Source organism: Anguilla rostrata, chromosome 18 (assembly GCF_018555375.3).
Source record: "Anguilla rostrata isolate EN2019 chromosome 18, ASM1855537v3, whole genome shotgun sequence".
Taxonomy (NCBI): Eukaryota; Metazoa; Chordata; class Actinopteri; order Anguilliformes; family Anguillidae; genus Anguilla; species Anguilla rostrata.
Genome location: NC_057950.1, coordinates 8,899,393 through 8,910,681, shown reverse-complemented (window position 1 = coordinate 8,910,681; position 11,289 = coordinate 8,899,393). Strand labels below are relative to the sequence as shown.

Here is an 11,289-nt window from a genome sequence, read left to right as displayed (position 1 = left end):
TAGAGTTGGTGCGAAAACTGGCAGGACGGTGGATCTTCAGAAACAGGGTTGGGCAGAATTTTATTCCTTGTGACATGCAGAACTATTTCAGACGTAATATGGTTTATAATAAGGTAAATAATCCCTCTAAACACGAAAAGCACCGAATTAAGAAAAATTAGCAGCTTCTTTAAACTATGGGATCGCGATTGTGGTTGGAACGAAGACCGGCATACACAGGGAATTCCCAGGCCCGAGGTTCAGACTAAGAGCGGCTGTGAAATCTTGTATCTGTCAGTACCGAAGACAGCCACCGCATTCCGTGGAAAAACAAAATTTAGTTATCCAGCTGCATACTCCGTTTGGCTTTTTGCTGAAGGACCGCAGGAGTTGAGCATTCCGACCTGTGATGCATTAGTGTCTGACTCACAGTTACCTAACCAGACAAGATAACTTCAGTATTTTGAATTTATGTTGGGAGGACAGCGGGGAATTCGTTGCCAGTGAATTCTTGTCACACTCTTTCAATGCAAAAGTGGTAATCTAATTACGGTTTCGTGTAGCAACTGTAGCCTACAGAGCATAACTGTATAACATTACATAACTTATACATTACATTACAGGCATTTAACAAACGCTCTTTTCCAGAGCGACTCACACAACGTTCTACATAGGATTTGTTTCAGCCATTTGCCGCTGGATATATACTGAATCAATGCAGGTTAAGTACTTTGCACAGGGTACAACGGCAATGTCCTACCTGGGAATTGAGCCTGTGACCTTCAGGTTACTAGGCCATTTCCTTACCCATTATACCACCCTGCCACCCCAATTGTACCACCACTGTCTTGCACTTGAAGTGCTAGCTTGGCACAAAATAAAGACTTATACTTACTCTTTTCTAATTGTTCTGCATCTATTTGATTATTACAACCAATTGTCTGGTAATGGTAATACTGAGTCATTAGATCAGATTAGATTCACCTTTATTGTCATTGCACAGAGTACACGTACTGAGACAACGAAATGCAGTTAGCATCTAACCAGAAGTGCAAAAGAAGCAGTAAAATGCAGTTTATGTACGTATGTATAATATAAATATAGAATATGGAATATGAAAAGAAAAGGTATATACAGTATGAAATTGAATAAATATGAATACAATATGGTAGGCTATAAACAGTATAGCCAGTTATAAACAGTATAGACAATGGATAGATATAGATATGTTAAATATGTTATCAGCATGGTGCGGCAGTGCAAGGTACAGTCATTGGAGTTAGTTGAGTGGGGGGGGGGGGGGGGGGGGGGGCTGGGGGTCCAGGGGGGTATCCGGGGGTGGGGGGGCTATCACCTCTAGATTGTGAAAAAAAATTATCAGCAAGAATGATAACGTCAGAACTTCGATTTCTCTTCTTCTGTAAGACGTGTCTACAATTTGTCTGATAATGAGACCATTATCATCAGTATATCTCATGGAGACAAACCAACCCTTTTCCAAATAAATTTGGACGTGGCGGGGCGGGATTACTGTGGAAAGGTCAATGGATTGCAGTACAGCTCTGAACCATAAATTCAACCTCAAATTTTCTTTGATTAATGACAACCTTTGTTTTAATCAAACGAATCCGCGCATGGATCCGCTCAACAGAGATGACGTGACGCCAGTGTTTATATACAAGTGCTTAGTCTGGACAAACAGAACGCTTATTGCAAAATGTCAGCGATTTGGAAGCTTACGGTGCCGCTTCTCGCCCTGTTCTTTGCAGTGGCAAGTGGTCTGGCTATCATCGGAGGACCCACTAATGCGGACCCGAGTGAACAAGAAGTCAAAGACGCCTTGCAGTATACTGTCGACCACATCATCGGATGGGCAAACACTCCTTTTCTCAGAAAATTGACAAGAGTCGGCGACACTAAGCAACAGGTTAGTTATCCGATTTGCAAACTGGGTTAGCCTACTTTCAAACCTCTTCATTGCTAGAGAAAGGGGTAACAGATTTGGTTGGTTCATTATTATTATTATTATTATTATTATTACTTAGTAGTGGACTTTAGCATAAACATATTGTGGAGGACCTGTTTGTTTCTTGACTGGTGATGTTATTCTGGATGTGAGTCGACATTATTTTTATTATATCTTTGAGTATACATACCTATGCAAATGAAGACTGTTAGGTATCTATGTATTATGCATATAAAATGCATTTAGGCCTTTTCTAAATCCCGCCCTCAAAGTCCCAATATGAGGATTATTTGCACAGTGAAACAATTTTTTGTTGTTTTGGCCCTGCACTCCAGCACATTGAATTTGAAATGAAACAATTAATATGTTTAAAGTGCAGACCATCAGCTTGAATTTGAGAGTATTTACTTCCATATCGAGTGAACCCTGTGACAACGGGCACTTCTTATTTTCAAGCCCAGTTTCCATATCCCTGTTATCACTGCGAAAGAGGCAACAGGTGCCATCTGCAAACCACCCCAACACAATGCAAACTGAAATGAGCATTTAGGTATGTTCAGCATACTCAGGGTGTTGCAAGGATGCAACTGCTTGCTTGTGAATCCACCATGAGCTTGAAAGTGTTCATTCTTTTATGCATCTACCACACCAAAGTTAATTTGGCACAGTTGTCAAAATGGCACTTATATGAACAGTTCGTCTTAAAATTCTCTTGATGAACATGGGCAATTTTGCCATCATGCTGGTTCCTGGGCCCGGCTAATATCATGACCATTAATAATACCATCAGTTTTAATTTTCATTATATTTAGCATTAATCTAGCATATGCTCTTATAAGGTGAATGTACACCAAACTCTCTTGGATACAGATTTGTCTTCCAAATTCTGTTGAAATAAAATTAAAGCTAGTGCTACAAATCATGATACGGTTCTTGACTAAATGGTAAATGGACTGCATTTATATAGCGCTTTACAATTGATGCCTCTCGTTCACCAGAGCAGTTAGGGGTTAGGTGTCTTGCTCAGGAACATTTTTAAACGCCCAGGGCAGGGATCGAACCAGCAACCTTTCGACTGCCAGACAACCGCGCTTACCTCCTGAGCTACGTCGCTCCGTGGCACTCAAACACACAAAAACGTTCAGTGGCCCATTATTGTCATCATGATCTCCTTCAGTTTTGCACAATGAACTCATGATGTCATAGCATCAAAAGTTTAGCCTGGTCAGTATCCCCCTTGTGAGTATACCGTTTATGGTAAAAGAAAAGGAGTGTTGTTAGCCTGGTCAGTATTCCTTGCTTATGTAACTCACACGGTTGCATTTCTCATGACCCCCCTGGATTAGTAAATGCAATGCAAGGTGACGTGGTGCATGCGCTGCTTTTGAACGCAGGTGGTTGTCGGAATGATGTACGTCCTCACAGTAGAGATGGCCAGGACGAACTGCACGAAGGAGAAGGAGGAGAAGGAGGAGACGCAGTGTGTCGTGTACACGGACCCGATGATCGCATCCGTAATGTTTCTCAGTCTCTCCTCATTAGGCCTCAATCACAAAACACTTCTTAAATTATTCTTACTTTTTGTTCTTAAAAATGTTCCCATGGGGAAAAAAAGGGATTCATGTCACTTGTGCAGACCTTTGTTTTTGTGCATACGTCAGGTATACAAGGCGATGAATGCTGGCAAAATTTTAATGCGCAGTCCTGATCATGCGATCAGCATATGGAAACAGCCATGAACAAATACCCATAAGAAAAAAGAAGATGAGTGCTCTTCTTGGAAATGTTCTTACACACAATTTACCTCTCTCTGCTTCCACACTATCAGTGCACACCTCTCTCTTCCCTTGATGGAGGATGTTGCGGTTATGATACAGGCATACCTATGTGATGTATCTGCCCATTCCAAACTCAGGGGAAATGATTAAACTTTCTGCTTTCTTCACCTTAAAAAAAGATTTCCTTGGAATGTGAGAACAATGTAGACATGCCGTTCTTCATAGTATTGTGTTTGTTTTTTCAAAGCAGCCTTTGCACACACAAACTTCCTCTGACTTCATTTTTCTCACATTTCTTTCAGCCCATAAGATGCACTGCTGACGTATGGAAGCATCCCATCACTGAAAAGTACGAAATGATGAAGATGGCTTGTGTGGCCTAAGAACATCACGGAGAACGGCTGCATTACTTTAAGTTCAATCACCTTAACAGTCGCTTGCTCTGCCTGCTTGGAGACACCGAATTAACCCACGTGTTATGTCACTCATATTTCTTCACCAGTGTTATGAAAACAATTTCATATTTTTTTGTTTTATCTTTCTTTTTGGCATTTCTTATTCATAACTGAAATAAGTGCCGTATTGGCAAAGCGAGCTATGCAATAAATCATTCATATTTGAACTAAATAAATGATTGTTAAAACACTGCAATTTTTTTCTCTCCCTTTCTTCAGTTTGCCACTATATTATTTTTATACTTACATTACCTTACATTTTAGGCATTTAAGATACAGTCAAGCGTGACCACCCTCCAATAATTTCTGTCTAAACTTATTTAAATATTAAATATTGCATTTGAGTACTTAACCAGTAGGAGGCAGTGCATATCATGTATTGACATAAAGTTGCAGAGGGAGCAAAAGGAAAAAGCTTGATTTTATGTTTTTTTGGAGGGGCGCAACTGATATGCCACAGGGAAAAATCAGTCTAGAGAAAGAGCGACACTATGAAAGCAAATAACCCCTTGGTAATACTTTTTTTATTTTTTAAAATTATTTTTACAAATCATTTTATTATTGTACACTGCCTGGCCAAAAAAAGTCTCTGGGGTTGCTTCAATTGGTCAGGTCTAGGCTCAGCAATGTTATGCGGCAATAAAATGATGTCAGCTGAGTGCCTGAATGTACCAGATTATCCCATCATGGCACGGGCATATTCCAGGGCGACGATGCCAAGATTCATTGGGCTCAAATTGTGGAAGAGTGGTTCTGGGAGCATGAGGAATCATTTTCACACATGAATTGGCCACCACAGAGTACTGACTTTAACCCCATTGAAAGTCTTTGGGATGTACTGGAGAAGACTTTACGGAGTGGTTTGACTCTCCCGTTGTCAATACTAGATCTTGGCCAAACATTAATGCAATTCTGGACAGAAATAAATGTTGTGACATTGCACAAGGTTGTTGAAACAATGCCACGACGAATGCACGCCATAATAAAAGCCAGGGCGGTCCAACGAAATATTAGAGTGTGCGACTTTTTTTTTGGCCAGGCAGTGTATCGGATCGCCTTCATATTTAATCACTAACAGTTTAATCAATCCACAGCCTCTTTAAGAGGGTATAAAGGTGCCGGACAAGCGAGGATTAATTAAAAAACATGTTTATTTTCTGAATCCAGCAGTTCCAACAGTTAATGCACTTGTTAAAATGTTCAGCACTCTGAATACCGAACACAAGTGGTATTGTGTACTAAAACCCCTCACCTAACCTGCATATAAAATATTTTATGTGATTTAATTTAATAATTATTGTTTAAAATGAAAATTTTCAATTAAATAGCTAAATTCATGAATAGGTGAGTCTACAGCAAACTGTTGGAATCAACCCTACAAGTCAAAACAAACGCTATATCAGGTCTTAAGATTGAATAATTAAATTCAATAAGAAGCAGTCAATTAGAATAATGAATTGAAATTGTACATTATTTAATCAGGTTCATTTATGACAGGGACTGGCATACCCAAAAGCTGACCATGTACCATAGACTGTATAAAAATAGCCATGTACTTACTGATTAATGTGAAGTTACGTTGGTAGAAGCAGCGCTAAGCACTATGCAATTATTATTAAAAGACTGCAGAATTAACTCTCTTACTAAAAAGATCAAACATTATGTCAGGATATGATTCTGTTCAGCAATTGAATACCTATAAAAAGCATGGAAGTTTATCTCTCAGATAATTGTCAATAATTGTCAGACCATTGAATCCGCCTCAGCAAAATTATATCAGCAGGATGTAACGATTACTCTATGTTCTCGAGGAGGGGAGGACTGCCTACATTCTTAGAAACAATATAATATTGTATCCAATTCACTGTTTCTCTAAGGCCAAAATCTAAACACTAGATATCTGACTGTGGGCAGGCGTACCCTTTTTGCAGAAAAAGAGACCCCTCTAATTGGATCAAAAGTGAACTGTTTTCCTGACTGCATTGCCTCTCTATTACAAGTCAAGAATAGAGCTTTCCTTCTCAACCCAACAGTACATTATCTTTGACAACCTGATTGAGATCCAGCTACACTGCTGCATTGTGTATAGAGTAATTGAATAAAGTCACATCAGCATTGAGTTTAGTTGTGATGCTCCCAACACTATTTTAGTAGTTGAACTCATACCAGGCAGCCCTGTAGGAGGGGTCTTCAGTAAAGCCCAGTTTTTTAGAGAGCCTGTAGGACAGCTGGTTCTCCTCCTCGATGAAGCAGTACACAGGGTAACCCTGGGCATGGAGCCTTGTTGCCATGGTGCTTATCAGGATCTTGGTATAGCCCCTCCCCCTGTAGTCTGGGGCTGTGTACAGTAGCCCCATGGCACAGTAATCATAAAGAAGCACCCAAGAAACTGGACAGCCTTCTTCATCAGTGATGCAACAGGTGGGGAAGTGCCTTATGAGATATTTAATTAGTTTGAAACCTTTTTCATCACCTCCAAATTTCCAGGTTTTATTCACCAAACTGACATGGGATTCATTCAGAGAGGAGATCCTGGCCTCCATATCACTGTGGGAAAGGACAGGAAAACAGAGGACTGAGTGAAAATAAAATGGCAGGTTTTGTGATCAGTTGTTTGGATTTAATTAAATTAATAAACTTGAGCTGAACTGTGACCTCCCATAAACAGTGAGTGCTCTGTGTCAATGAAAAAACACAAGCCCCCCCCCCCCCCGAGGAAATTGCAAGGGAGCTTCAACTTGTACTTTCTAAACTTGAAGATATGAGGATGGTAATGAACAATGCCCCTCCTACCCCCTTTAATGTACCTGTTCACTGTCAGTTGAGGAAGGAGATTTGGGTCTTGTAACACAAGGAGATGAACTAGAATTAACTGTCTGAATGTAGCGCCTTTTGTGGCGGCGACATCCTTCAACATGGTGGCATGACGAATGTCAAACCCTTAGGAAAATAAGATAAGAGAACCCCATCACATGGTGAAATAATAATAGTAATAGTAATAATAATAATAATGATAATAATAATAATATTGCTACTAATAATAATAAGAATAATAACAATAACTTAAATTATATTATGGTTGCAATGGCTAAAAAGGTCAAAAGAAGAAAAAATTCTCTACCTCCAATTCTGAAGTATTTATTCCAGTCTAAGACCTTGTCTTCTGTCAACATTTTCTTAAGAATCTTCTCATCAGTGCTGAAGAAATTCAGTCGATTTTTGTAAAGCAGAGTATGTGCATTCTGTTCATACAGTTAAAAAAAATCAGTTCCTCAGACCATGGACACATTAAATATGTATTCACATTTAATAAAGATGCAGTAAAATTCAGAAACTTACTAAATGAACAGAATTAGTTACTGAACACAAAAACGCTTACTGTATTATGTATTCACCTTTTGGTCTGGTCGACAAATAATTGTTTTAAAATCAGGCCAGGAGTCTACAATAACCTCCAATGTATGTGGTTTGTTTCTATTCACACCGAACAGATATCCATACACCTAAAGGACAAAATATCAAAATGTTCTACCACACAGATCTCGTGACCATATGCACTTTATAAACACCTTATAACTAGTCCACAGTTCATGAGTTTAAACATATACATACAGTTGATTGCATGTATTAACAATACTCAAATTTGAAATATTATCCCGAAACAAGGAAATAAATGACACAGTTCAAATATTTAAATACATGCACAAAACACTGCAAATTTTCAAAAACGTCTAAATACAATTTTTTTAAATAAATCAATTTATGTATCCCATACATAGCCGTTTTCAACATGCAGGCTACTTCATTGTTCATTTTTATTTTAATTATCATTTCACTTATTTGTGGAACCGGTCAAAATACTCTAAAGTAAACTATAAAGTAAACATTATAGGTACCTTGGAGCTTTTTGGTAAGTGTGACTGCAGAACCTTTCCCGCTTGCTGTAATTCGGCCTTATTTAAAATTTTCATCTTTTTAAGCCTGAAAGACAAGATAAGCAGCTAACTGTAAAGAAGCATGTCTTATACTGGTAAAATTTTTGAGGAAAAAAAAAAGCCTACAGCTAGAGATCATATATCAACAATTTCGTTCTGATGAAAGACGACTTTGACCTTTAGCATACGGAAAGTAACAAGCTTAATATCTAACTTGTAAAGGTATCTAACTTGTCTCCTGCGTATTTTTGTTGTTGAAGGGAAAATTCAACTCCAAGGAAGTGCTAGAGCAAGCAGCGACTTTAACCCGGGCTTTGCGCTTAAACAGCAAGGTTGCCCACTGTTACAATTTATTTCCCCAAAAATGCATTAAGCACAAACATTATGTTTGTTCTTAAGTGGCGGGGCGACATAGCTCAAGAGGTAAGACCGATTGTCTGGCAGTCTGAGGGTTGCCGGTTCAAACTCCGCTCTGGGCGTGTGGAAGTGTCCTTGAGCAAGACACCTAATCCCTAACTGCTCTGGCGAATGAGAGGCATCAATTGTAAAGCGCTTTGGATAAAAGTGCTATATAAAATGCAGTCCATTTACCAAGTGGGGCGTCTTTTTCATCTTACCTTATTCTAATTTGGATATGCCAAACTACTTTTTTGTCATCCGTTCACCGATGCAGTGTTCTGCAGTAGCTGAATAATAGATAAATGTCCTTTCATGCAGCGTAAATTATAGAGCTAATTAAATCCTAAAAATGAACATGAAACGGACTTGTTGAGCTCCACCTGCCCCTAGCTGGTGTAAAGCAATATACAACGGAAGAAGCTCGTGAAACAATCGAGCCACGTCTCTTCCCTATTATGCTCCCTAGGGGTCGACTGAGCTCACCACTACGAGGAAAGTGGAATACTACTATTGTACTCTAAGTCTAAGCGTCTTAGAGTACAATAAGTAGAGACATCGAAGCGAATAGAAACCTATGCTGAGTTCATCAGAATCAGAAAGTACCCGCTCAACAGACATGCTCACTTGTGTCCTTCGTCACATGTCTAAATCACGTGTACAACGAGGTGCGTGTACAATAGTGCAGACATCGGCTAAAATAAAAAAAATGTAAATTCACATCTTCGTTTGTGTTGTAGGAAAAAAAATATTTGAGTGTAAGTATTTTATTTTTGCTGTCAAAAATGAATTGGGCCCAATAGGGAAACGTGCCTTTTTTTGTTAGCGAAAATCAGATATCAGCAGAAAGCGATATTACATGCGGTGCTGAGGTGGTTGAGAACCGAATATCTCTATGAGCTGGCCCGTTTATTCCACCACAGACTGAATGCACCTATTAAAACTGCCCATCTCGTCACCTAATGCTGGCCTCAGTGATTCTTCTTATTCTTATTATTATCATCATCATTATTATTATTACCTCTTCTTCCACCATGTGAATGGAGTTCCCTTTTTTTTCCAAAGGGGTTGACATCCGTCATGCCACCATGTTGAAGGATGTCGCTGCCACAAAAGGTGTTGCATTAAGACAGTGGGGTCTAGTTCATGTCCTTGCATTACAAGACCCAAATCTCCTTCCTCAACTGACAGTGAACGGGTACATTAAAGAGGGTAGGGGGGCATTGTTCATTACCATCCTCATATCTTCAAATTTAGAAAGTACAAGCTGAAGCCCCCTTGCAATTCCCACTGGTGGTTTTTGTGTTTTTGTTGAGACACACCCAATTGTGAGTGGAACTCAGTATATTCTCACTGGGACAGAGCATACACTGATTATGGGAGACCATGGTTCAGCTCAAGTTTATTGACTAAATTAAATCCAAATGACTATTTATTAGTGATAAATAGTAGAATTGTGAAAAAAGTCTGGCATTTTTCTATCAGCAAGATTGATCACACTAGAACTCAGATTTCTCCTCTTCTGTATGATAGGACTACACAACAGTGCTCCTGAAATCAAAACAATCCCGTTCACCAGCTATCTACCGGCTGCTCTAGACAACAGTGAATTTGGCATCTAATTATTTTGTTTTATTTATGTTGTAAGTTTAGCTGCAATCCCAAGAGTTGAGAAGTTAATATTATGTATTATGCTGTCAGAAACCATCTTTACAATGCATGTGGATTTTCAAGGTTTGAATAACTTCAGATTCCAAAGGGGTAACTTGTCTAATTTGTGAATGCTCAAAATGATAACTAACTCTTCAGTTCTTGACATCCATTACATTTTAAGTTTGGATGTCAATCCATGACATTCGATTGAAACTGAAAGTCCTAATGTCTATGTAGAACGGGGTATTGAGTCCTGCAATCAAAATTTACATCCATCACATCCGTTGTAAGAAGCAGGAGTATATTTCTATCTTGTGGAGGTATTCAATAGCTGAGCTGAATTGCCTCCTGACATATTCATGTGGTCTCGTTAGAAAGAGGATAAAGCCATGAATCTTTGATAATAATGTCATGGTGCTTTACTCTGCTTTCAATGACATATGGTCACTTTAAATAAGTAAATCTTCACCTTATGTAGGCATCACCCAGTGAGGGCAAGCATCTTCAAGGCCCGTTGCAGCTCAATAAGGTATTTTAGATGGCTGCAGGAAAAAAGTTTTTTCATGTTGCAGTTCTCTGTGAAGCTAGCAAACTCCAGTGGTTACTCAAGGTTATTGTAGTAGGCTATAGTAAGCCTCTGGGGACAAAAAATAAAATTTCCCCATTGAAGTCCATTCAAAACTACAAATTCACCCTGACCAAATTAAATTATTTTGGACAGTACTTTAAAACTCCGAAATTTCCTCGTACTGGACTAATTATTAAGAAGATAGGATATGGTCCACGTGGTTCTACATCACAGTGCACATGACACACCTGCACCTTGAATGAGTATGAGGCTGTGATTAACTCTTCAATTGACTGCAGAAAATAGAGAGAGAGTTCCCTGCACAGATGTATCAGAATAGGCTTCAAAGTCAGAACTTCACAGAGTTCGAAAATCCAGGTTCAGAAAAAAGTCATCCTCGGTATTTTGTTCCAGTCACCTGGATTCGACCATGTGCATGATTTTTCAGCTAGGAGGTAGAACTAATTAGACTAGTGAAATCAACTGGCTTAGCTCATGGGCTGAAGAAACGCATGACGGGGCTTCTACTTTCTCACCCCTGGACTTTCGACTTTCCACC

At 39.1% G+C, this 11,289-nt stretch overlaps 1 protein-coding gene and 1 long non-coding RNA gene across 4 annotated transcripts; one reads left to right on the top strand and one right to left on the bottom strand.

Annotated features, from left to right (window-relative positions):
- Positions 1–1,668: 1,668 nt before the first annotated feature.
- Positions 1,669–4,374, top strand: LOC135244951 (uncharacterized). The gene is made up of 3 exons (XR_010327102.1): positions 1,669–1,906; positions 3,340–3,459; positions 4,026–4,374. It is a non-coding gene; the product is annotated as an uncharacterized LOC135244951 (long non-coding RNA).
- A 1,611-nt stretch (positions 4,375–5,985) lies between these two features.
- On the bottom strand, positions 5,986–10,542 carry LOC135244876 (glycine N-acyltransferase-like protein 3). 3 transcript variants are annotated; one of them, XM_064317516.1, is made up of 6 exons: positions 9,531–10,542; positions 8,075–8,159; positions 7,574–7,681; positions 7,300–7,420; positions 6,986–7,118; positions 5,986–6,725 (listed from the first exon to the last, which is right to left on the bottom strand). In XM_064317516.1, exons 1-6 carry the CDS (start codon positions 9,665–9,667, stop codon positions 6,326–6,328), a joined length of 984 nt encoding a protein of 327 aa, XP_064173586.1. In that variant the 5' UTR covers positions 9,668–10,542; the 3' UTR covers positions 5,986–6,325. The 3 variants fall into 3 exon arrangements, with proteins under 3 accessions (XP_064173586.1, XP_064173588.1, XP_064173587.1); XM_064317518.1 differs by lacking the exon at positions 9,531–10,542 and adding an exon at positions 8,731–9,257; XM_064317517.1 differs by lacking the exon at positions 9,531–10,542 and having other exon boundaries at positions 8,075–9,257.
- Between the last annotated feature and the right edge of the window lie 747 nt (positions 10,543–11,289).